General features: G+C 42.7%; 1 protein-coding gene across 1 annotated transcript; it reads right to left on the bottom strand.

Moving 5' to 3' along the window:
* Positions 1-116: 116 nt before the first annotated feature.
* iffo2b (intermediate filament family orphan 2b) lies at positions 117-27,788 on the bottom strand. The gene is made up of 8 exons (XM_062404800.1): positions 26,720-27,788; positions 11,378-11,438; positions 8,048-8,143; positions 6,146-6,316; positions 5,318-5,475; positions 4,593-4,764; positions 4,341-4,439; positions 117-3,632 (listed from the first exon to the last, which is right to left on the bottom strand). The coding sequence occupies exons 1-8, from the start codon at positions 27,196-27,198 to the stop codon at positions 3,381-3,383; spliced, it is 1,488 nt and encodes a 495-aa protein (XP_062260784.1). The 5' UTR covers positions 27,199-27,788; the 3' UTR covers positions 117-3,380.
* Positions 27,789-27,987: the final 199 nt, after the last annotated feature.

Genomic DNA, 27,987 nt, shown 5'->3' with positions numbered 1-27,987 from the left:
ACTGGCCTCCATGTGTAAAATTGAGTGAACTAAACACATCTGTAATCTTCAACTCCTTAGAGAAGAGAAGAATATAATGAATGTGAAGTTTAAGAAAAGAAGCTGATTCATCTTGATTTTTATCCATCCACCATTTTATTTCATGTATTCCCAATATCAACTTAGTACATTCATAACTTCGAAACGATCTGCCCCGGACCAACATGAATACATAGTATCAGTAGTTTAAAACCCCAAAAAACAAGAAAAGAAAACCATTTAAATTAACCTCTTAATGATGCAAATGAAAGACAAAGACCAGTATCTGAAATACGTCTGTAGATTTTTACCCAAATATGGCCATGAGTATTGCTGCACCTTTTTTTTTTTTCCATCTCCCCATTATATTTATGGAATCAAAAGTCAAGGCAATAATGACGACAAACATGTATGCAAATAAACACGTGAAACCATATGTCAACACAACCATTTAATCCCAGGTCAACACTGATAAAACCCACAAGTATAAAACCATTTGAGTAGGAAACATTCACATCCACCAGGATCTACTTTAAATACACCTAGGTCACATACTGTAAGTTGGTAAGAACCCGTTTAGTAAAGCAACACATACCAAGGTCTCCGTTAAATTAACAGTGCACCAAATATCCCTGGATTGAAACGGCTACATGTTCTCAGCATTTACCTGTAAGGTCTTTAGAGGAGGCCTCCAGTGAAGCTACATTCAGCCAGGAGGAGTGCTACAGTATCTTTAAATAACCCAGCTGGGATGTGACCTGCTTCAAGTGATGGAACAGTGGAGAGAATACACCGACGTGTCTGATAGTCTGCAAGAGTTAGTGATTCTGGAACACGACAACACGTTTTTCATGGAGAAGTCGGCAAACTAACGTGTGTGTGGCAGGGCTGTACGAACACTGAGACTGAGTTAGTAGGATTCTATAGCTTGATTTACATCTTTGTCGTATGTTACTGTACATGTTTGCTTTGGTTGGCTGGTTAGTGTGACGCTCTGAGTGAAGTGAGAGACAGCGTGGTGCGTTGATGCCTCCGCCAAGGACGTCAGGTTTTAACCCCTGTCTGTTTGTTTGTGAACATGATTACGCAAAAACTACCGGACGGATTATCACGAAACCAGGTGGTGGGATGTGGCGTGCGTCAGGGAAGAACCCATTTAATTTCGGTGTGGATCCAGATCAGGGGCAGAATAATTCATGGATCTTGATTCAAAGAATCTGGCATGTTAAGGGGACTAACAATCTGGATCTGATCACAAGGGGACCTTTGGGCCTTGGCGGAGGTTTGCGCTCTAGTGAGACCTGCTGTTTGTGGATGTTACAACCATACAATCAATAATGTGTTTGATATCACAGCTGAGAAGTACAGTAAAGACAAATGTATGGCTCTTTGTTACCGATCAGACTGGTTTTACATCAAGACAAACAAAAAAGCATGTGACGTTCTCATCGTTCCTCGTCCTTGTCCGATAAAGTAAATTGTTTAATAATGGGTGATCTGCTGTGGTCAAAACATCTGGAAGAAGTTTACTATTCCTGAAAATATAATAAAAGCTGAATATGGCAACATTAGCATCAGTTAACACAGAGTAATCTGTGAAAAAAGCATTTTCTCTGCCACAAATTAATCAATGATTAGAATAGATATGATTTTGATTAAAAACACAGCGCACAGTCTGCAATGCAACAATTTAGTTAAAAAAAATAAAGTTATAAAAAAAAGGACCCATAGCTCCTTTTCCTCCGGAGAAACATGCTGAAATAAGAAAAAGGCCTGTGTTTTGACATTCTGCTTCTGTGAATCTTCCAAGAAAGAAGTAGCACTTAAATCTTTGATCCAGCAAACTGTACATACAATATAATACAAAGAGGCGATTCCAAAGATCACCTCTGTCCCCATGCGTTGGTCAGTTTCTGCACCAATCCAGTGGAAGCACAGAAACTGCTGGACATCTCCAACGGTTTCAAAAGACTAACTCCAACACAAAAAGGCCTCTGGGGTATACGATCACATGCCTACAGCCCTCTATGTACAGTCTGACACTACAGTCGAGCCCCGGTTCAGGAGAGGCAAAGCAGGATGTGCCACTCGCCTGGAACAGAGCCCCCTGCAGGACAGCAGGAAATAATAATAACACCACATAATCAAAGGAATATTTCTCTAATATACAATGAATAATGATATTCATACTTGTGTGAAATATGTGTCCTTTGGCTTTGCTTATGAGGTTTCAGAGCCTTGTTTGGCTTTGATAACTTATTTGATTTCTTTCATGAAAACGACACTATTTGACTTGTTTGGGATGATATGTCTTTGATGTCTATATGTGCTCAAAATAAAACTGCACAAGCTGAGAACAATCTTTCCCCTGAAACATAAATCTGAGTCAGCACTGTGTCTGTAGCAAGTAGCGTTGGCGTTATTTGCGTGATCCGTCCCTTCTCTAGGGGGCGCTGTTCCAGTTTTACTGTTGATGTCCACGACAAAACAAATGTAGATTATTTTTTCACACTCTAACGCTCAAAATGATACATAGAAAACACCTGCTTTGCTGAGAAGGCTAATCGTATTTGAGGAGAACCGCTGAAGGGTGAAAGCCAGTCTGAAAATATAAGGCCAGCTGAATTGCATAGAACTTCAGTAGTGCACTGATGCATCAAAAGGCTGTGCTCCGTTCCTCTGTCAACTTTGGCAACCCTGCAGAATTCCCCCAGTAACCAGCAGAACTGCAACACCATTTGTCTCCGCTCGTTGTCCTGACTCCTTGGCAGGACACACACTGGATCGCAAATCACACGACCGGGACTTAAATGATACACAAACAAAGCAGTTTTCCAATCGAGGTGAAGTGACTTTCTGCGATCTAAAAATCATAAATATTCAAATTTAACAGATGGATGCATTTTTTTTTTGTGTGTGTATGTGTGAATATATTCGTTGTTCACCGAACAAGAAGCACAATATGTACTATTTTCAATTTCCTTTAGAAAAAAAGGACTTTAATTGGGTAAGAATTTGTAGAAAATATTTCTCAGCCAGTTTAAAACGTGTGAGAATTTCTTTTTGTTTTCTCTCCGTCAAAAATGATGTGAAGCTCTGGAGAAGAATCCAGTGAGGCAGCAGTGAGGAAGAAAACAGCTCGGACTCTTTATGCACCCTTTTTCTCTTTGTAAAGCAAAGACGCCCCCCTCCTCCAAACCACTTAAACAACAGAAATAGTATAAAAGCACCAGTTCTGGGCCTGCATCAGTGACCCTGACCATCTGAACTTTAACAGGTCTAACAGGCCCAGAGTTAAGTTGGTCCACCTCGAGCAGGGTGGAGCTCCATACACCTTGAGCCCCTGTGATCACGAGCGGTGGTCAGGAGGAGACGGGACAACTAGCGGAGACTTCTGCCTCGGCGTCCTTGTCCAAGATCTCGTCCTGGATCTCATCCGTGTTCCCTGAGTCGCTGCTGGCCACAGAGCTGGCCACAGAGGGAGAGTTCCTGCCGCCTTTGATCATCCGGCGACACGTCTCCATCTGCACGTCCAGGCCTCGCTTCATGCTGCACATCTCCATGTACTCGTGCAGATGTCGGTTCATGTCGCTCTTTGCCGTGGCCAATTCCATCTAAAAAAGGTACAATAGATAGATTGAAGGGGAACTGCTGCTCTAGTTTATGGATTTTGTATCTTTCAGCAAAAAAACAACTGTTAATTGCTACAGTTATTGGATGCATCTATTTATGTTTTTACCCCAAAGAAAGAGAATTATGCTGTAGGTAAATTAGATAAATCCATAAACAGCAAGGCCATGTTTCAATTACGTAAAATTACTAAGATATTCACAGAAATTATGTCAAACGTAGAACAAAGTTTTGATAAAACATTGCAGCAACTCAAACTGTTGAAAAAAACGTTCTCAAACTAAAATAAACTATTTAACTATACAACTTGACGCCATTTCCCATCCTAATCATTTTCATGAAATTTAAGGAATTAGGAAAACTGCATATTGTTTTTAATGAACTTTTCATCAAGTTGCATGATAGCCAGATTATATTTAAAGTTCCATTACTTAAATATATATTTCAGGAGCCACATTCTTGGATTTATTTGTATACAACCAAATTTAATGTATTAGAAATGAACCAACAATAATTCCCAAGTATAAGTAAAATTATTTTCTTTAATATATTTTGGCTGTTGTGCCTTTACAGAAAGCACAGTGCAAACTGGAAATGGGGAAAGACGAAGCAAAAACTAAAGAACAACATGCATATACTGTTTGTTGGGTTATTATTTCACACACACACACACACACACACAGGTTGTGTACCTCGATCTGGCCGATGGTCTCCTGGTACTCCTGCTCTCTGTTCTTAAATAGTGACTCTGTCTCATCAATGAGGCTGCCAAGGCTTCCATCCTGGGAGTCCTTCGAGAGCACAGACAGAGCCTCAGTCATCATGCATTAGCAGACGTCTTACACTGCAAACACCGCAGCAGCACTGATCTACAATCTGACTTGCATGAGCTCGAAAACCCTCTACGCCGGGTTGAAGGAGCCGAAGTGCCAACGAGGTCTCACCGGATCAGCCACTTCGCCGTTGCTGTTAGTCGTGCCGCTTGTGGCGCCGCCTCCCGCAGTGATGGCGGCCGGCACGTTGTAGTTGGTGAAGTCCTCCCACAGCAGCAGAGTCTCCTCGTTCTCCTCCCACGTCAGGCTGTCGCATTCGTCGTCGATTTCGAACGTCTCGCGCCTGGCAACAAAGGAGTTATCTGAACAATGTCTGTACAGGACAAGGACAGAGAAACGGAGAGAGGAAGAGGAGGAGAGAGGGAGGAGAGCAAGGGAGAAAAGTGTAACGGCCACCAGGTACAGTGAAGGTTGCATGCAAAGAGGAAGACGTGCTTTTAAAGAGGAGGAGGAGATGGAGAGGAAACAATACGGACAGCTGATTGAAATGATTCTGATTGTTGATGATTGGGATAAGAATTGATTGAGAAGAGTGGAACAAATAGAGGGTTGTAACAAACAAACAAACTATTGAAGAAGGGAGAACTGTGGCATAAAAAGAGACTGTACAGATGCAGAGATGAGCTAAATGACCATTCTGTATATAAGATACAATTCTCCATAAAAACACTAGGGGGAGATGAAGGAACAATGACAACAATTCCATCTCAGTGACTGTGCTGATGTGATGCAGCTGTAAAAACATGCAGTTTCATTCAGAGCTAAGACTACTAGGTGCTTCTGATGTATGTGTGTGTGTGTGTGTCTGTGTGTCTGTGTGTGTGTGTGTTACTTACAGCTGGTTGAGCATGCGTTTCATTTCGTCCGTGATGTTGAGCGTCTCGGGAACCTCCTCCTCCTCCTCCTCTGAAAGGCTGGGCTCGGCATCCATCTCTGAACTCTCCTCATCAGACACCGCTTTACGCTCTTTCCTCCTGCAGCAGGCCATGGCGCCCTGCAACACACACACACACAAACAACAACACACTCTTTAGCTTGTTGATCCAAGATGAACCCAATGAACCCAGAGGCAAAATGTAAAGAAGACAACTGGTGTTTAATCAATATTTCCCTCTATCCTTTGTCACAGACATTTTTTTATGTGTTTATTCATCTGCAAACATTGAGGAGAGAAACTGAACGTGTGTGTTCAATGTCCAACTGAAGCTAACTCGTGGTGCTTGTCTCTGGTTAAGCACAAAGACATAACCAAGTGGATGGGACAGATTCCAGATGCAACAAACAGCAGAACACATAAATCAGACGGTTTTATATGCAAATTTTTCATTTAAGGCAGAGACACAAAATATGACATTAAAGACGCCTCCAGCTTGACTCACAGCAGATTTATACTGAATACTCTACACTGGGCTTTAGCAAGAAATGTAGGCGCAATGTGATAACCTTGTGTGCGGCGAAGATAACCCATCAGCATTTCACTTTTATGTGTGTGTGTGTGTGTGCGTGTGCTGCGTTGTGCATATATGAGTCTGTGTATGTTTATGAGTTTATTCACAGACATGCATTCCTGCTCTGGTTTCATTGACAGGGCGTTTTTCTTCGATTACTTTCAGCTCCTCTGACAGACAGACCCACAGCTGACAGAGGGACGGACGGACACCCACCTTCTCTGAGAGCGACCGGGCCGGACTGATGGGGAACATCTTGGACATGTCCTCCGAGTTGCGTTGCTGCGCCACATCGCACAGTTTGGCCGTGATGTCGATCCGCCTGCAGATGTCCATGTCCACCCGCCGGGCTTTCTCCTGGATCTTGGTGTCCAGGTCAGACATTTGCTATAAATTAGATAAAGAGAGATTTCACAGATACATATGCATCTTCTCACACTGTATAAACTACAGTATGTGAACTCGATGCATTGTGGCAGCTGGAATGTTCAGCAAATAGATTCATGGTCATATTGCCTCCTTCAGTTAGTTAGTCATGGTTAATCCATCTCTGTATCAGAGGCCGTGAACTTGGTGATATTATATGTGGCTAAATGTTTGTCTCACATATATTTATCTATAGTGTTATAATCCCAGTGATGCCATAGGGGGTATGTTTTTCTTTAGGTTTGGTTTGAGCTTTGAAATGTGTAAGCCTATGAAAGCCTATGACTATAAACTAAAACATATTACTGTCCCTAAACGATCGAAATACATTTTCAGACCCCAAATTTATAGAAACCTTACAATCAAATGAACCTTTAAGGTGCAACACTCTCTGCTTGTAAGATTCATTTTGGCAATTTCCTTCATGTACAGACATATTGCATTTTTCAACATGGTCTTTCATCAAATTCTGCCAATTCTACTCGGTGTTGTAAGTCTCCAATTGACTGTTTTCCCAGTATACTAGCTTTGCAGGTTAAATAAGAATGTTGAGAGTACTCAAACTTTACTTTTGAGTCCTTATTTTGTCATTATTATTAAAATTAGAATGTGGAGTGGAGCACATGCTTCCACTAAGGTCCAACAGTCTCTTTAAATCCAATCAAGCTGCACCAAATTTCACCCACTCATAGATATCAGTCCCCTTAATGTGCCAGATTTTTTTCATCAAGATCCATCAGTTATTCCTTGAGGAAACGAGGGAAATATTGAAACAATCTCTATCCTGCAATGTTAAAGAAAGTAAAAAAACGATTCCTGGATCCGTCCCTGGATCTGCTCTAGTATGGGTTCCTCCTCGACCAGAACCACATCCTTTTTGATGTTTTTGACTAATACTTACAACATGAAAACCAGTCAGCCAAATGAAAGGATACAATTTCCAGAGGTGAACAAATTTTGATCAGATTTGCCGGGGCAGATATTGACGGGACAAATGTCTCATGTACACTGTTTCCTCTTGTGAAAGCTTTGAATATAAGACTAGAATATAAGACGAGGGTCAACACAGACACAGACACATCCACAGACAGCATCACTGTCTAAACTACTACAACAACTCAACTTTAGATGTCTCCACACAACCTCAGAGGTCCACAACAGCCGTGTCACTTACCCGCTTCTGGAATCACACATTGGGGGATGAAGTAAAACACAGAAAATAACATGAAAACTTCTACAAGGTGCAGATGCCACAGTGGATATAAGCAGGATAAACAACATGGCTTTCTGAAAAACAAATACTGCAACTGACTCTATCTATCAGTGGGTGAGCACAGGCTGGGACTGGGCCCAGTGCAGTTTATTACAGCTGAATATTTCACACCAGAGCAGAGTTGCCAGGGAACAATACAGAGCTGTACAGGACAGGATGTGCTCTTGATCTACAGCTCCCATCTGAACTATTTTCAATGAATACTTGTCTCTGGGGGGGGGGGGGGGGGTTATATGTTTTTCCCGAATTCAAACAAGGCAGGAAAGGAAAGGGTGTGTTCAGTGTTAATCCTGCTGCTGGAACACATATCAGTCATGATGTGTTGAAGACCGGGAGTGAACCCAGCAGGTTTTCTTTATTATGGGACGTCTTTGTCCGGCTTCAGGACGACGTCACCCTCTCGCTGAACAAATACTCACGTCAGTCATCAGGCTCCTGAAAACCACGAGTTCCGCCTTCAGTCTGTCCACCTTCTCGCTCAGCTCGTCCTTGACCTCAGTCGACTCCTGGGCACTCTGAGTTCAAATGTCACATACAAGAAAATAAGTGTCCTGATTGGGTAAGTGACATTTGTGTTTGACAGCATGAACTCTGATCACCAACATGATTGGATTGAATTTACTCAGTTAACGTTTCTTTACTGGACTAAATAAGTTGGAATGAGTCATTTAAACAAACATCTGATACAATCTATTCAAAGTGAAAGTGTCAAAGGTATCAACATCATGGTTGTATGACATAGTTCAGGATGTGGCTTCAGGTGTGGTAAATAAAGAACTGTTCTGATACGGCCCATAGAAGAATATAAAGGTTTTATATATTAGCTTGGTTTTATGATGCTTTTAGTTACTGTTTGGCTCAGTAACCATGAGATCATTATTTACTTTTCTTTTATTATCTTTACCTGATGCAAATGAGGTATTGGAACGCAGCCACTCAATGTATGTTAATGTTCAAGAATGGATTTGATGGATTATTTCCAACAGGCTGAAACTTAAATACATGTTTTATAAATTTGTTATACATATTCACATTCGGTCCAAGAGTTAGATGAGATGACTCTCATGTCTTTACAGTGAATATAAAACTATTTGCATTAGATTGATAACTTAGCTTAGCATAAAGACTAGAAACAAGGGGGAACAGTTAGCATGGCTCTGTCGAAAGAGAAAGGAAATCCCCCCCCAACACGAACCCTTCAGCTGAATAGTCACAGGCGGGGTCACCTTGATACAGTAAAGGCAGTAGTCAGAGTTTGTCCGTTTAAGCCTTAGGTGCAGCACACAAGTTTAAAATGAATGACTGTGTGTCATAAAGTTACTGTTGAATTGAAAACCTTTTTTTGTAAATTACAGCACACTTGCTATAAAAGTAAGTTAGTATATAAAACTTTTTAAAGCACTTTCTAAATAAAAAGGGTTTTCATGTTTGTTCGACTGATTTTATTAACTGATTGATGAAGAGCAGCCGTGTGGAGTAATATAGGAAATTGTGGATGTGACACATTGTTTTGAATTTGAATTGCTGACTGCTGAATCGTTATTGAATCGTGAGGCTAGTGAAAGTGCACTTGTGAGCACACGGTCATCACGGTCATGTCAGACCGGCAGCACCTCCCACCTCCCAGCTTTTCCAGTTGTGGTGGTTTTTCTTTGCTTGTGTGGAACTGAGTGGTGAGGAACTAAGCTACCAGTGCCTCAAGTTTAAAGCTAATTAGCCTTAAGACAAAATCAAATATAGTTAACTTGTGTCTTGCTAGCAAGCAGAGAGAGGGTGAAGCAAACACTGCAAGTTTTCTTTCCATTAGAATAAAAGAAGACATGGAAGTAAAATAGACCAAAACGTCAAATATAAACAAATAAAAAGAAGCTTTTGCTAAACTGCATAATTCTGATTGTAGGCTCCTCCTCTAATAACTATGCATTATACTACTTTGGAGTATTTAACAATCATGTGAGGGAGAGCGTGGCCTAGGGGATAAAGAGGGTGCTCTGCAACAAGAAGGTCGCCGGTTCGAATCCCACTCTATCCCATCTGCATGCCTAAGTGTCCTTGGCAAGATACTGAACCCCTAGATGGCCCCTCATAAAATGATGAGTGTTCTAAAAATGTAAGTCGCTTTGGATAAAAGCGTCAGCTAAATGACATGTAATGTAATGTGAGTGTAAGGGTATAATCATTTAACTTTTGGTTTTAAAATTGTTTTTTTTAATAAATAATTAGGAGTGCCCTTTTTCTCTCTTGAGCCCCTGCCTCACAAAATGTTTGTGCGAGTCCCTGCATCCGCTATAAGGAGGCAATAGTAGACTGCGTTTGTTAAGTAGCGGGACTATGCAGAAATCACTGGACCGATTTCCATGAAACTTGGTGCAAGGCTGTGGTTTGACTCAGGAGAGACCACTGGGGCGTTTTGTTGTCCACATTGAATTAGATTTATTAGAGAATGGGTGTACATTCTGATGAAATATTTATGAGTGTGTGCAACTTTGTGCAGATCCAAATAAAAATCTGTCTCTAGTGGATTTAAATGTGGTTTCATGGGCTTTTTCCAGCAGCTGTATGGTAACAAATAGAGCTAGAAATCTGCAACTGGCACAAAAACAGCTGAGAAACGTAATGTGGCCTCAGCTTCAAGGCTTGTTTTAATCAAGGGAACTGTTGGGCCTTGATTGAGGTGTTTGTTGTGGTGAGTGCTATTGTGGGTAGCATACTAATCTCATTTGTTTAATACGGGCAGAAATGAATTGATGAAAACGCACAGTTACTGTTAATTCACTGCCATCTTAGAAACATTAACCTAAATAGTTGAGCTTTACTGGTTTTAACTTTTAAGATAATTATCTTTTTAGCAGCTATTCCCGTAATTCCCCCCTCAGTGGCTGGCTGTTCTATTGAGCTGTGGGCACTGAACTACACACCGACTTTTACAAACAAAGTCTAAAAGGGCGATAAACGCTGTTGACTTGAATCTGTCACAGCCAGAGCCTGTTTGTGCTGCTGTAGTAAGTCACTGCACAACAACAGCCCCCCCACTGGCTCCGGGCCCATGACGATAACGGGCTGTTTGCATTGAATTGACTATGTGTGAGCAGATTTCCGGCTCCCCCATACACAGCGACATCTGCCCGTGTGCTCTGAGAGGTTAAAGCCCCCGGGGGGGGGGGGGCGGGATGCCACTCCCTCACTCTATCTGGTGTTTTGCTGACCCACAATCTAAGACAAACCCGTGTGCTGTCACCGATCGATCTGTGCTAAAGCAGAAACGAGGAAGGACACCGGCAAGATGAGCTCCTCACGCCGGCAGCTGGGATGGAGTGGCTCTCTGTGATGTAGCCCCATGGCGTGACACTTGAAACTGATTTTTGAAATTACATCCATTTCTGTTCGTCTGCTATGGACAGAAACATGATGGCGGGCTGCAGGTGATTTTCAATGACTATATGTATATCTAGGTCAGCTGACTCCTCCTGATGGGTTTGTATTGTGGTTTTTTTAAACAGACACACATCCTCCTGGTGCATTAGCTTCCTGTCAGCTGAGTTCACGCTGCATAAACATAACGAAGCACTGAGCTATATTTAAATGCACCTGCTGTGGTGGCTGTTTTAGACGTGAACACAGTCTTTCCCTCAGATCTTAATATACTGTGTGTGTGTTTGTGTGTGTGTGTGTGTTAAAGGACCTTTAGTATGACTTTAAATAGACTGTGCGTGTTACTGGTTTATATTTTATTGTTTATGTCTCCCAACCTGCTGCAGGGTTTCCACCGTAGACTCCAGCTTCTCCCGTTTGGACACCTCCTCCTCCCATCTGCAACACACAGCACAGAGGTTGGTCAGTTACGGCTGGTCCATGTCCCCTGGGGGCCACTGTACTGGGTAATGGTACTTTAGTGGGAATAATACTCTGGTCTCTGATTACAAAATGCCCTTGGCAGTGCTGGTTCACACCCATTTCCTCCTCCTATTTTCAACCTTTTGTCTGTTTTCCTCTTTTGTGCACTAATCTTTGCAAACCCACTGCCTCAATGCAAATGATAAAAGAGAACACAGTCCCATCCTTCTTCAAATACTGTAAACATTGCTCATGAATAGTTTCTGGCCCTGTGAAGGACTGCGGAGGGACAGTTAAGCGTCACCACACCCTGAAGGGGTGGAGTGTCTCTCTGCTGCAGACTGGATTCCTTCATGCTCACGGCTTCATTCCTCAGGAAGTCACAGGAGAGAGAGTCTATGATGATCTCACTGCCAACAGCACAAAGCAAACGGAACTCTCGTGTTTTTGAAAGAGTTTGGACATATCGGAGCAAACACAATCATAGCAATCCTAACATTTACCAAAGTTGAAATGGACTGACTTATTCATCACTCCATAGTCTTCAGAAGTATAAGCCACACTCTGCTTCCTCCATGTTAGTGGATGGGACATGGACCAAGACCAAAAGTCAAAGTCAACTCCTGCACAGACTCTGGTTCTAAATGATGTCAAAAGCACAAAATGGAAGCACGTGTATCGACACAAGATATTTTTGCTTAATATTGCACAACAGGAAGAAGTGGAGACATGTCTTTAATCTTTGTGTGTAGGCTATGAATCTTCTACAAAAGTACAGCTGAGGCTGATGGCAAGGGCCTTGGTCTAAGTGTTTGGTACAAGACAAAGTTTGAAAGAAAAATCCTGATGTCGACATTAACGTGAATAGATATTTCAGTTACAGATACTGCCTTTGCTAATGCCGCGGTGCTAACATGGCTAAAAATAAAACGCCAGATGCCCCCAATGGCTGCAAGCTGCACTATGATGAACTATGATTAGCATCATAGATCTGCTCTCGTGATGGGTCATGTCGGAGCTCCGCACCATGGCAGCTACGTACAAACAGAATTAGAACCGTCCATAATTGCCTCTGTGTGGTTCTAACACAGCATCAGTCAGTTCAACGTGCTCCTAATACACTCATCTGGTTCCCTGAGAGACGAGATCGTGCTGAGTCACTGATGCTTCTCTAAAGACAGGATGAGGTTCAGAATGAAGAGGGAACTCATTCAGTTATGTAAAGCAACCACAGAGTATCAGACACATTGATGTGACAAAGAGCCACTGAAGGAATAATGTGCAGTGACTGGGAAGGGGGGGGTGTGTGTTTGTATGCGTGTGCTTGTGTGTGTGCGTGCGTGCGTGTGTGTACTCATTTTTCTTCGACCTCTTTAGGACCTTTTCCAGTTCAAACAATGACCTTTACAGAACCAGTAGACGTCATGGGGACCAGAGCCTGGTCCTATTGAGGCAAAAATCATTTCTTAAGTTCAATATCAAGTCCTGATAAGGATAGAATAATAGGGATACGTGTGTGTTCCAAGTGGACTTGTCTTCCTTATGGGGACAAAAGCAAGTCCCTTTCACATGAAACTTAAAACCTTAAGGTGAAGACATGTTTTGTGTGTGTGTGTGGGGGGGGGGGGGTGCTTACATGCTGCGTGTTTGCGATATTAGGTTGCAAGTGGGAAAATGTATATATACTGGTGTATGTTGCACATGCCTGACCATATAGCCTATAAGGGAAAAAGCTGACATCGGATAACCAGGACCGACTGGTGCGTTAGCTCACCATCACAGCTTCGACCATGGAGAAACACAAACACCGACAAAACCCACTCTGGTATCACAACATGCGTCACTGGAAATTCACTTTCTCAACAAAACTCAGCTTGTTTTCCTTTCAGGACCCACTGAATGTCCACTGTCTAATTAGGGAGAAGTATTCCTAGCAGGGGCGTGCCAGCTCGCACTGTGATTGAAGCCTTGTTCCAAAAACGCTGGCACTGCTGCTTCACGGTGTCCACAACACTCTGACCGTCTGCCGCAGGAACCCGGCTGAGGTCAACGCAGTTCACAACTGCCTCACATCCTCCGCAGACACAAATTGGTTTGTCACAGCTGCATCGCTGCTGTTGTCACTTCCTGGACAACTTTTTCTTTCACGAGCGATAACGGGGACGACGTGATTAAATCGACCCGCTGATGGAGGGAAGCCTCTATCTGTCGGCCATATGTCAGGACTATTAATGTGATCTATCAGAGGTAATGGAGCCGTTTTGAGGCAGTTACAACTCAGCCGCCCTGTAAAAGGCAAACGGAAAATCGTTGCCTAGTTTTTAAGCATGCAGATTAAAATGACGAATCCAAACAGCGGAGGTATTCAATCCGGCCGCTCTTCTTCTGCTGAACCTTGAGCCTGACTCAGTCAAACGAACACACCCGGAGTCTCCTTACAAGGACAGCGGCGGCAGGAGGGTTGGAGCCTGTGTCAACTCACAGACGTCTGTTTACTGCCAGACTCACCCTCCTCACTCCTGCCCCGATTAGTCAGAAACTCTGGTTCATCACACCTATTAACGCAATTTACAATCACAACTGAAAGTGCGGAAATGAATTAAATGGTTTCCAAATTTGTATCATTCCCAAGTTGAGTTAAATTAAAAGCCTTTTAAAGAATGAGTCATCAGGGAACTATTGCACTGTATCAATCTAATAATGACCATCAGGAAATTGTATTCTTCAGTGAGCAAACATCGTTATCTGCACAATCACTGAAGAAATTATAGAAATGTAAAAAGATTCTATTTAATGGTGCGACCATGTGTTTTGTGATGTGTGAACAAACAGCACCTGGACAGTGACTCTGAGGGAAGAACCGAAAGTGTGTGACAGCAAACAGACATTTTCTCATACAATTTCTCCCTGATGAACAATAACATTCCTGCAGCACTTGCCAGCTAACACTCCCTGCCTTGTGCGGTATGCCTGGGAGTTACGCTTGTCTGCGAGCTGCCTCAGTGTTTTCCCACCGCTGCAGAGAAAGCTGAACAAAGCACAAACATTCCAAACCTGGTGCGCTCTTGTTTTTTTATTTTATTTTTTATTTTCCTTCAATGATTAATACCTAAATCATTAAATGATTTATGTCTGCCAGAATCAAAATGATGACAGATAATGTCTTGGAGGCATCAAAGACATTTTAATAATTACTTTAAAATGTTTATTGGATATCAGATTTAAAAGATCTTACAGAACATGCTGCAAACACCTAAAAAGAGGTCAAGGAAAACTTTGAGGTGTGGTAGTGGACTATCCATAAATCCTGTGTTGCTCATAATCCAGTGAGTCAGACAACACCCACTTCAAACAATTTGATTCTCTGGAAAGTGGAAGGGAGTAGGATTCCTCATTGATCAGACATCTAATTACAAGCTTAAAAACTGATCCTATGTATTAAAGTAGACTTACTCTTGAATACATGTACTTCAAGATTATATTATTCACCCTTTAATTCATTTATTTGATATCGCCCTCAAGCTCAGGATCTTCATGTTTAATGTTTTATTTAAGTTGTGTGGGGCTCAAATGTAGCAGTGACCCTTTGTACCTGCCCCAAGGAGGTTCTGAGTTCTACCTTGTTCATTAGTTTTATAGGAGGCAAGATAACTGAAAAAACTCCTGGACGGAGAACTCAGGAACTCTAAAAATGTTGGTGCTGATGCGCATCAAGGATCCATGAATTTCATTTTCACTTTTTTTACGTTGAGTTTTTTTTAAATGTATTTTTTTCTAATAGAATAATTGATGCATCTTGATCAGCCACGTTTAGGGGGCTGATATTTATGAGTTTCATCAGGGAACTGTTATGGGCCCTGGCAGAGGTACGGGCTCTACTGAGTGACATTCTAGTTAACCTGATGGTTTCTACCATTCGGTTTAGATCAAATGTTCATAAATATGTTCAACCATTTTTATTGATTGTATCAAAATGCAATGTTCTTTTCAATATATGGTTGTTAAAAAGCAATATAGTAAAATATGTTTTTAAAGGAAACTATTTAAGATTGTAGAAATGTTTGGCAAAATATCAAAAGAGGATATCTCGTCATAGTAATTCGGTGCAAATTATACCAATATTGTTTTGTAAAGATATTATCAAATCACAACAATAATCAAACCTCACTCTAATTAGTGGCAAACCTTCCTCCCCTGGATGTTTTAAGAACAATCATTACATTTTCACTAAGACTCAAATGGGCGGTCGACTAGTGGCAGAAAAATTGCGCTATGGGCAGAAAATCAGACGGGATGGTCTCTGATTCGACTCCATGGAGTGACACCAAAAACATACACCTGGATTTGTTAGAAAGTCCAAGAGGACTCTACCTACCCCACTGTCTAAGTCCCCCTGAGCAAGGCACCTTACTCCCCCAACACCTGCTCCTCCTCAGGCGCCTTGCATTGCTGCCCACTGCTCTGTGTGTCTCCTGTGTTCACCAGATGGGTCAAAAGCAGAGGACAAATTTCCCCCAATTTGCATGTCGTGTGTCTGTGCATGTGTGTGGGACCAATAAATGTATCTTGAGATATCTTGTCTTGAGTGTGTAAAAAATAAAAAATTCTGCAACTCTAACTCTAAAAGCTTAAAAGATTTTAATAGCAACATTATAATGAATTGTCACGAGAGCAGGCAATAGTAAGACAGGAAGTGTTGCATGATAACCGATTAGAGGATCAATACATCTGGCCAAACGCAGGACAAACACTACTCAGCTGCTCATATGAAATGAGGCCACTGACAGCCGTGATAAATCACGTCAGAGAGTCCAGAGCCAGATGATTCCTCGCCTGCCTCTCTATAGGCGTTTCTGTATAATGTCTTCAGCATGACACCAACATTCCCCATGGTCTCCGTGCAATAAACAGGTGCACGTGTGAGGATTAACTTTCAGCTCAGATTCTTCCAGTAATCTTGGCTGGATAAGAAGAACGCGATGAGAGGTGTGTTGCACTGAGATGTGAAATTGTGAGTAATGTGACGCTTTGCTGGGAGGAAAGGAAAAAGGGGAGGGGGGGGATGGGGTGACTGTAGTAGGTCATTGATTGAATGTCATGATGCTGTGTGTAATCTATAGCCTCCCCAGACTCCACAGTGAGACACGTGCAGCCTGCTAATAAACCAGCCCAGGCAGCGTCTGGCAGCCCGAGGGTCTCTGCTGACGAATCAACATGCCAAGGTCAGGGCTCGGGTCCTTCCTCCTCGATCTCCTCAAACCATCTTCTGTTCATGAGTCTTCATTTTGGATCCCCTCCTTCGTGCTGGGAACTGTGCACACGCTGTCTGCAGTGAGCATGGTCAGTCTTAAGTGTAGACCCCCCCCCCCCCGACCCAGACAGGACACAGACACCACTATGGGCTGCGCTGGAGGACTGTCGGTGTTGCTAAGTAACCACAGACATTTTCCCGAGCCATCACTATCATTGGTCCTCAGGGAGCAACCACACATTGCCAGTCAGTAATGTAGGGGACAGTGCAAGTATTTATTTACTGCTCTAAATCTTGTTTTGACGGGTTCTGTAGGCTGAAGGTCAGTAGATATAAATGGACGCGTATTTTTGAAATATAGTTAACTGCTAACAAAAACATCAGATCAAATGGAATTTATGTGTAGTAAATAGTACAGTTCTTAAACCTATTATTATTATTCAAATAACTATTTTATTTATGGGAATATTGTCGGTATTTTAAATATGTATATACAGTATATGCACTGTATGTATGCATGCCTGTATAATATCATTTTTTTCTCATATCTTATTTCTTTGTAATGGGAACTAGGAAAATTATAGATAATGATGGAATCTCTTTAGTCAATAATCATCTTGGTAACAAGATATTTTATCTATATCTTGCAATGATTTGACAGAGAACGTTTAATGATGCTGTTATAGACGAGCCATTGCCTTTCCAGCAGAATAGTGTAATTTAGTTGAAACTTATTCTTCATGAAGGGGAATATTTTTCCGAGTTGATTATATTTGCCAAGCTCGGAAGAAAGGGCACAATATTTAGTTTTATACAAAGGAATGAAATAACTCTTTATATTGCAACTTCCTGGTGTCTTGCAAATCCACGAGGGATGGACATGAAAATACAATATAAAATATACATGTGATGTAGAGCATGTTCAGATAACACTATAACTGAGGATGGTGTGTTTTAGGCTTTGGGAAATGGAATAGTTTGTTTAATGCTCTGTGTTAAACCTGACTTCTGTATAAGTTCATGCTGCAGCAGCCTATGTCTCAGCAGTCCAACAAGCACTAAGCTTCTATAATCTTTGTTTATCATGTATATCTTCGTGAATCATTCCCAGACAAAACTAAACATTATATATAATAATCTACCGGAGAATCCTTGCATAACAAAACATTTTTTTTCCTGGATTTCGACAGACATTGAGAAGCAAGTTGAGGCAGAGCAACAACAAGGACTAGATACAACACAACCAGGCAACAATAAAAGAGAAATACAACCTGGGCACAAATCATGTTTCTGTCATAGTTTGGAACGGTGATACCATAACAAACTCATTACCACTGATCAAAGCATCCCGCTGAAAAGAGGGTTTGGTACACAACCAGCGGATCCTCCCTTCATACTGATGGACAGATAATTTGGGGCCACTGTTGTAACATGTCTAATCCTCTGGGTTGATCTGGCCCCGCAATGTTTCCACAATGACTTTTCCACAGATCATGGGTGTGAGCTTGACTTGTTTGCACTGTGCACAAACTGCACTTGCATTCTCTAATTGCTTAACTCCCAAAGCCTGTCCCAGCCCTCTTTTCTCTGGCCTGGCGGATGCTGCTGTCAGGTTAGCGCCAGACGTTTCTTCTTTTTTTTTTTTAAGGGGTGACAGACACCAACTAATAGGTATGACCTAAAAGCACTCTGACAATTTAAATAACTAAAAGTAATTGCTTTCAATGCAAGTGTTTGTAATGGCAACTGTTCCTCAAACTGTTAAATCCCTGCACGGACATGCACGGCTGCTGCTCCCGTGAAACCAACCCACATTTAATAGTTTTATTGTTTTAATAACAACTGGCAGCTGAAGGTCTTCGCTGGCAGAGTTTCAGACAACAACAAGTTTATTACTGATTTACTAAATCACTGATAAGCACCTGGATAGTGCAATTTTTTCACATGCACTATTTAATGAAGTTTGAACTTCACACACAGGAACCAGGAGTCTAATTAGTGCTCTCTGCAGCAGTGAGGGCGGAGAGGAGGGTGACAGGGCGCTGTGACAGAAAATCCGTTTTGCCTGCAGTTTCCATCTAAGAATCAAAGCGACCCCACCCACCTCGCAGGGCTCAGTGCTGTGCTGCCGTGTTATTGTGTTCACACTGATTTCCCTTTACTGCGATGAAAGTTACAGCTCCGTCACAATATGGGCTCCTGGCTATTTATGTAACACACAGCACAAGCAGCATATATATAACTGAACAAAAAGAATAAAGACCTGACTTGTGCAAACACTCCTAACAATCCCATAATGAGGGGCTTTGAGCTGGATGCTCCGTTTGAGAGATGAAACGGATTTGTAAAATCCCTTGCATGTGTATCAAGCACAAACAGCGACATGCATGCCCAGGCCATGTTAGGGTGGAGCTGCACTACGGGAGTGACAGATAACAGAAGAAAAGAAGATGAGGATGTTCACGTCTGGCACAAAGCCTCACAGGCCAGGGTGTGTGCAGGCAAATTAAGTGAGACATAATAGAGCTATGATATATCGCCACTAGACAAATATCTTTTGTAACACTGGGTACACACACCTGTGGGATGAACCCCGGGAGAGACTATAAAAGTAAAACTGCTCTATTCGCGTGAAATCTGGTTTCTCGACCACAACATATTTCAATCAATCATGTTGAGTCAAATAAAACCACCTGAGGGAAAGATCAAGTCTTAGAGACAGTTTAATAACGCACCGATGCATGTTTACAATGGACTGTTATTTTCTATTCATTGACTTTTAATAAAAGAACAGCATAGTTTTCTTCTAAAGTGTTTTACAGAGTGTTTCTCATCTAAAACCATTAGTGATGTGATGAAGGTGCTTCAGTGCCTTACTCTTTGAGCTTGAGACCCCTGACTGACAGATATTGATAGACCAGAGAAAAAAACTTTAAATAATCAACATTTGTGCATGGTAAGCACTAACTCCTCTGTATAATTTAACAACCAGCAAACTTTCCTTTGCTTCAGATTTGCTGCGTGCCACTGCCAAATATGAATAAATGCTCAAGTTGTGAAATACTAAATAAATAATATGTGTTACTGGGTCTTTGTGAGGCTACTTATTATTCTTCGATGTATTCTGCTCTGTAGAACTTTGTCCATATAAGTTACAAGAATATGTAATAACATCATCTGCATTTTTTTTCCACTTGAAAGTGGAAGCTATTGAGTTTAGTGTTTACGCACACCATTGCCTTTACACCATAGACTGTTTAAAAAAATGGACGACACATTCTCCCACTATCCAGATATGAATGCCATCATCTTGGTGCATTTGGAGTTCGAGAGAAAGGTCCTGTCGACCAATCACGAGTCAGTCTCAGCTGTCACTTGTTTACCTCAGTTTTAAAGCATCAAATAAAAACTAAACTTAGCTGAAAAAAAAAGACTTGAACAAACATGCGATATGAACAACCTTAAATAACAGACACCATCTTTGCGAGATAAAATTTGTTGAATAGTACTACGACTTTCTAGTTTGGTTCATGTTCCACCGACTAACATGGAGGAGGTAGGGTTTATGATCAGGAGGTGATTGGGGCGATGGAGACGCTTTGGCTTGACTCTAGGGGAATTGTCGTCCATCTTTATACACAATCTATGCTTTACACTATCAGAAAACAAAAATACCCTTTTAGCCTTTGCACCACAGAGACCTGTCAGCGTTATGGGTTGAAATAGAAAGGTCTTGTTTTTGTTCACATTTTGATCGAGGAATGTCCTTTTAAGATGATAACTATGTTTTTCTGCTGTTATGAAAACAGGTCCAGAGGAGATTTACAGACTTTATCTCCTCAAGATATGCAGACGACTCAGGGGAGACACACATCTGGTTTCGTTTAATGTTGAGCATGCAAGAACGCAGAGGCAGATTTAATGTGTGTGTGTGTGTGTGTGTGTTTGTTTGTGTGTGTGTGTGTGTGTGTGTGTGTGTGTGTGTGTGTGTGTTTATATACGCTTGTTTGTTTTCAAAGGTGTCACGCACACCCAACATTTCCACTGTTATAATAAGCTTTTGAAATACAGAGGCTATTAAGTCTGCATGCTGTGTCAGCACATCCAGGCCTTTAGTAAAGGTGCAATAGCTTTTCAGCCAGAGCAGGTCTGAGCAGGGACGTACAGACTCCTGTTAAATGTATAAGCTTTAAATAAAATAAGGTCTGATGATTATAGACTCAGCAGGAACATTCACCTGACAAACTCTACATGTGCAGCTTCGCCTCCAGCCACAGCTGCTGCAAGGCGAAGCAGCGCTTTTCCAAAACAGTCCACCAACCGAACCTCCTGTGCAGCTCTCACTGTGTAGTGCTTTCAAGAGACAGGTGCATTCCTGCACTTTTAAATATGGCAACGGACCACTGCTCTCAGCCATATCGATACCCATGAATAATCAACAACAGCCGCAGCTACGGACACAAGCGCTGAGAGAGCAAAGGTACAACAGAGCACACACAATGGTGTTGTCCAGATTTAAACCAATTTCTAAATTTAACACAGTTGTTGGCCTTATCACACATCTTGTCTTGAAAAAAAGACCAAATGCAAAGCATCAGTTCCTATCCTGTTTGTATCTTTAAAAAAACATGTCACAAATATTTGCTGTCAGATTTTAAAAATGCTCGGTAAGTGCACGTCCATGTATTTTTAAGCAAACTTGACACAAACATCACTATATCGTGTGTTGTTTGAGACTTCTACTCAGTACAGCTCAACCCAAGTTGCATGTGTCTCAAGCTTAAATATTTCAATAGAAAAATGTTGAGGTAATCCAGAACATTTTGTGTTGCAGGAATGTGCTTCTCTCCCTGTTCCAAGGTCATTCATCATTTCAGGATTCTGTGGATTTATTTCTTGACCTCTGACCCTCATACCACTGTTTTAATACAAACAACAATGAGATAGTATATGGTATTCGCGCAAAAAATTATGGAAGGAATAATTTGATAATTGTGGACAATCCAAGTTTGCAATGGTGTCACAGTGACATGGAGGCCGATGCAGATACCGATGTTTGGTAGTTAAAATCCTGATACCGATCAAATAATTATAGAATTATAAACACTGTGAAAGGCTGACGTGGGCTAAAAATCTACAAAACACACTTAAATGTGTGTCTTAAATAAGGAAAAAGACCTGAATGAAACTACTGAATGCCTTTGGCCTGGGAAAGTACAAAAAAAGTTGTGACCTCATGAGAAGAGCAGCACACAGACAGGAGGGGGGAGCGAGAGAGGCACATGATGAACTGTAATCGGGAGCTGTACGGTGTTAGTGAACTGAGCTCTCTCTCTGTCTCCCTCACTGTATCTCAGCAGCAGGAAGTCTTCCACTCCGAGAGGCCCCAGCGCAGAGCGGCGGCTGCGTGCCAGGATGTGGTGCAGCGCTGGCTGCCGCCGGAGCCTCGGCGCTGCTAGGTGACGGCTTAGAGAAAATCCCTCTCCCAAATAGACGGCCTGGATTATACAGTGGGCAGGTCAGCAGCAATGACAGACAGGCAGGAGCTGAAGAGCTCATTGGTGAGGCACGGTGCACTTCATGTAGAGAAATATGCCGCTTGAGCCCTCAGCTCTGGATTAACTTTTTACCTCACCATTTAATTAGGTAGTTATTTATTACGTTCCTTTCAAAGTGGGTCTCGAGTCGGCCTGTCACCTCCTTTAAGCACAGGAAGTGAGATAAAGCCTCAGAATAAAGTCTGTGCATTGCATTGACCCGCAGACGGCTAAATTCAGCTGTGTATGTGAATTACTTGTGTATAATGAACATGGAGGCCCAGAGGCTGTACCGGTTCACTACACGTCCTACACTGGCACTGACATTCAGCTGCAGCAGGACAGTTGTTTTACTTCTGTTCAGTGACGGGATAAAACTACCAACTCAAGGAGGCCAGTAATGGACTCAGATCTTAGCCGATGCGTGGCTAATAGAGACGTGTCCTTTCACATTCATCAATGAGTCAAACACTGCAGTGAGCAATGCACCTAAAATATTGTATAATACTGCCATTATACTGCTCTCTGCGTACTTCCTACTGTGCAATCGATTTCCATGCAAACCACTGTGATATCAGTTTAAATCGACAATGAACTGCTGTCAAGTTCATCTGCTCTATTTTAACCCTGATGTGTCTCTATGTGCACTAATATGCATAATGGATGAAGTTGTCTGTGATATCTCTGCACCATAAGTAAGACATGTAAATGTTACAACATGCAAATGTTATACAAATGGGCAATTTGCCTTCTTGGCCACATAGAGGTGTAGCTGTCACAGTCTCTGTTCCTCTTTGAAATAAAGCGAGCTGACGACTGTCAAATATGTTCGTCAGTGTCGCTTTTCATAGCCGCTCAAGCCCTGTGGCAACTACAGGTAGAGACTCAATGACCCCACTAGTGATACATTTCACATTGACGCCAGATAGCGGGATGAAAACAGGACAGTGGATTTGACCTTTACCCATCATCCTTTGCACGGTCGTTTGTCAGTCTGAGAGGTAGTAACCTCACAGTCCAGCCACCGAGGCACTAAGTGGCTGTTCATATACGCTGGTTGTCTAATTTATGAAGCCTCTCCTCAGGCAACTGTATGTGAACTGTGCATACTTAATGTTTGCATGTGAAGGACTCAGCAGAACAAGCAAAGCATGAACACATCAGACTAATACGTTAAGAATGTGAATTCAATCGGTTAAAGAGCTTTCAGAGTGCAACAGATAAACCCAGCAACTTTGAAAGAATCATATTGTTCTCTACTTGTGTAATGTGAGCGGCTGAGTAAGTACATAGTTTATATCAACAAACCTTTCTGCCCAGAAAAAAACTGCACACAAGAGCCAGAAAAACTGACAAAAAAAACACTTCTCCCTGATACAAAACAAATTAAAATACTACAAGACACAATACATAATCATATGAGAGGATGAATAAAAAAAATGTAATCTTAAGGAAAAGTTCAAAAATAATTAAGTATTTTCTTAAATGTTGCTCTTTTGCTTCCAAATTAAACTTGATGGATTAAAATCCTATGTACATTATTGTAGTGTAAACATAATATTATCATTTTAATTTTCAAAATCTTATTTTAAACTTCTGTTTAGTTTAGTTTGGTTTTAAACCGGGTTGTTTGACACTATATAGTATAATATTTGAAATGAGCATAACATACTGTATGATGTGTGTATGTCCACAAGCATAATTATCGTAACAATAAGTGAAGAGTGGATAGTAATTGCATTTGTTTATAAATGTAAACATGTCTTTCCCATAACTTACAAATGATATTTAGGAGAAAATGTCAGGTTTAAAATGTTACCATCTTGGAGTTTTGTCCTGTGGAACAACTTTCTAACTCTGTCTCCAGATGTTTTATGAACACAACTGTATTGTCTCAATTTATCTATAAAGTCCTTGTGACCATTTTCTTTCCATTACCCAGGAACGTTTATGTGTGTTCAAGCACTGACTTCAGAAAACAACTTTATAAGCAGCAGTGTTACAAACAACCACATCTGACAAGTCACGCCATTTTGCCTCAGACTCAGAAATGAAACCTCTGCGTGTTTCATATTATTCATGAAAGTGGCCGGATCAGAATTGGACCGGCTGGTCATCCATCTCCTTGTGTGTGTCCGCACTAGTAAATCTTTAATAAATCACCAGGGCGGTGTGGGAGCACGGGGAGGGTGGGGGGCCCTCCATCGGGATTGAGGATGCCTTACAAAGCAGTCTGTATGACACGGAGAGGAGCGAGGGGCGGAGGGGCGGAGGGGCGGAGGGGAGGAGGGAAGGACGAAGGAATGGCCGAACAAACACAAAGGGCACAGAACAGGGGAGGCGAGGCGGGATGGGGCTCGGGGATTGAACGCTGGAACGTGGCTCTAGTAAAGAGGATTTAGACTGGGACTCACAGAGAAAACAACAGGGTGATGTAGCTCCGGAGCTCAGAGCTGAGATGGAATGAGGCAGGGAGAGAGATTGATTACCATGAATATTGGTCAATGAAAAGAGGCCAGGAATGTGTTGTGTTCCACAGCTCTGTGCATGTAAATACACCACGAAGAACATGTCTGATACTGGGAGTGTCATTTAGGGAAAAGGGAAATATAACACCTCCACCAGCTGTAAGGTATACGTAGTGAAAATAAGTATAGAACTCCTGGTATATTATTTATTATAGACATCAGAACACCCTCTGTTTGGAGTCTAGATATATGTCTATATAGTGATTGTTTAGAGTGAAGTGACTGATATCTTCTTCTAACCAAATCCCTGATAAAAAGCAAATGATGTGGCTGTTTAGATTACTTATAAAGTCAAGATCTCCTGCTTTTTCTAAAGGGGATCCAGATTTTTGACCCGAGCTGCAGCAGTTTTTTAAGTTTGGCTGCCGTCCCAGCCTTTGCTGTTCATCCTCTCCAGCAGAAATGCACAAAAAAGGATATGCCGGTTACAGGGAATGACTAGACAGGATATCCAGTTTCCCAAAGGGGTGGGAGAGTGCACACATTCTGTGTCACTGAGTCAGTGCTCTCGCAGGGAAATCAGCCGCCTTCATAGCCGACCTCACCGAGCAGACAGAGGCCTGTTGAGATGCCTATCTGCTTGAATCATGATAGCAAACAGAAGCAGGCATGACTCCCTCCAGTAGCCATGCCAAGCCGGCCAGCAGGGACGTGCATGGGTCAGCCAGGGCGGCTGCAGTGAGTCCTCAAGGAAGCGAAGCTGATATGACTAAGGGCGAGGAACAATGAGGCATTCGTAGGAATTTCCTTAAATAAGATCGGTTCAGGTCACAATTAAAGTCTTTGTGTGAATGCTGAGAAGCCACTCTCACATCCTTCATGTGAAACACATACCTTCATGACACCTTCACTGTGATACTTGTCATCTTTCCACTGAACTGCCAAACAAGACATCGGCCAATCACAACCAACGGGGGAAGTAAAAGGTTCGGTGATGAGTTATAGGTCACAGAGTGATGGGGAGATGAAAATAGCTCCATGCTCCTGTCTATCTACTGACTCAGAGTACATCTACACTCATGTGATGTCGTTTTGAAACACATAACCTCTGCTGAATCACCTTTTACCATCGTGGTTTCTCAGAGAAAAGTGGTCTTCTTCAAATGTCTTGTTTTGTCCAACAAACAGTTCTAAACCCAGTTACATTCTACTTACACTGATATGAAACATATATTCATCACAATTAAGAAGCTGGAACCAGAAAATTATGTTTAAAATGACTTAACTATTAATGAAAGACTTAAAGGTAAATCGAAGTAGTTTCTGACTTAATCTAGTGAGGATTTCATCCCTAATGTGAACTTTTCCCTTTGTGGACTGTTTGTCTTTTAAAGCAGCGTTGTTTATATTTTCCGATTTAGAGCAGTTGACTTCCAACACGAAGGTTGGCGGCTCGAATCCCAGCCCATGCTGTAGGGTCTTTGGGCAAGGTGCTGAACCCCTGAATGGCCGCTCATGGATGTTGAAAGAACTAATTGTAAATCGCTTTGGATAAAACCGTCTGATAAATGACATGTAAAGTGATTTAATGATGTAGAACAACATCTTGGCTTATAAACTACACCACAGATATGTTGTATGTTTCAACCATTGAACTTCTGACTGTCATGTGCACTTTAAAGAGGATTTAATGACTTGAAGGTATTCTAGACAGTGAAATGTTGTATTTGAGATTCATTCTCTTTCTGTTCATCTGAAGTGAGAGCAGTGATCATAGGGGCCCACAGTCCATTGACAAAAACGAATGGAGGGTGACACTTCACTTTTTCAGGACCCTAAATCCTTGCTACACCACTTCGAATGATTCATGCTCACATTCATCAGGATGTGTGTATGTAAGCCTGAAACGTGTTGTGCTACACTGAAAACACACTCCAACTTTGTCGAGGGACTGCATACATGTACAACAACATACTTCACACATAGGTGTACTTCACTCACCTTCTCCTGTACTCGTCTCTCTCCCTCTTGACTTTGGCCAGCACGTTGTACAGAGCCCTGAGTTCTGGGGTGATGGTGTCTATCTGGACCCCCACTCCGTCCGGGTGCGTCCACGACACCCCGGGCCCTTGCACGGTCTCGGTGCGCTCCCCTTGCCTCCGGACGTGGGTGAAGCTCCAGATGGTTCCCGGCAGCCGCGACTCGGGGCCGTCCGTCTGCACCGCGACCTCCCGGGTGTAGAGGTGCCGGTACTTCGTCCTCTGCAGGGCTTGCTGGAGCTGGCCCTCCAGCAGCTTGTTCCGCCGCTCCAGTTCGTGGACTTTGGCGAGGAAGCATCGGAATCGCAGGTTGAGGGTTTTGAGCACATGGATGTTGGAGCCCAGGTCGTTACGCAGGGCGCTGGTCGCCGCGCCCGACCCGGCTCCCGGGACGTTGCACACGGGACCGGGCGGGGAGTCGGAGAAATACAGCGAGTTCATGCTGGCAAAAAACAACAACAACAACAACAACAAAACCCTGTAATCCAAAGTGATGGCTCTGTCTGGTTTAGACGCATCAACAAAAACCTGTTGTGTTTTTTTCTTATCTGTGCATAATCCTCCTTCCCAGTTTCTCCTTACAATGCAGATGCCGGGGCCGGCTGCGCGGCTGGAGACGGGGTGGCCATCGCTGACCCTGCTGGATGTTTACCCCGAGATACTAACATGGAAACCACCTCCTCCTCCTCCTCCTCCCAGAGAGGGTGCTCACAAGCAAGCGATAAACCCGGGGAGTCCTTCAGGAGGCACCGAGGACATCATCTCCTGGAGCAGCGAGAGCACTGACGCAGACCGCAGTAGGAGGCACGGGCACCGGCACTTGTGTCCGTCAGCCTCATCTCTGTGTCCGCAGGTCGCTGTGTGAGGAGCCGCCGGTGCTGCGCGGGTTCATATAGCGAGTTGAAAAGGTCCACCTTCTTTTCCTGCTGGTTCGAGTCTCACTGGGGCTCAGTCTCCTCCATGTGGTGCGCTGGGGCGGCAGGTGGCAGGACCGCAGAGCCCGGCCTCTCGCTGCTGTGCGCGGATCATGTTGCAAAGTGCTAAACTCGGCTCTGTGCGCCACCGGCCCCTCCCACGTCTCTCCTCCCCCTGTTCCTCACCCTCTCTCACCCCTTGAGGGAGGCATCACATCCCGGCCTGATTGATAGGATACAATAAACTGCAACAACAGCAAAGCCTCTCCAATTGATTCGGTTTTACGCATTGTCTTGAGGCCTGTCATTTTAAAGT

The sequence above is a fragment of the Platichthys flesus genome, chromosome 2 (assembly GCF_949316205.1).
Source record: "Platichthys flesus chromosome 2, fPlaFle2.1, whole genome shotgun sequence".
Taxonomy (NCBI): Eukaryota; Metazoa; Chordata; class Actinopteri; order Pleuronectiformes; family Pleuronectidae; genus Platichthys; species Platichthys flesus.
The sequence above is the reverse complement of the archived record's forward strand: the minus strand, read 5'-3'. Positions and strand labels throughout refer to the sequence as shown.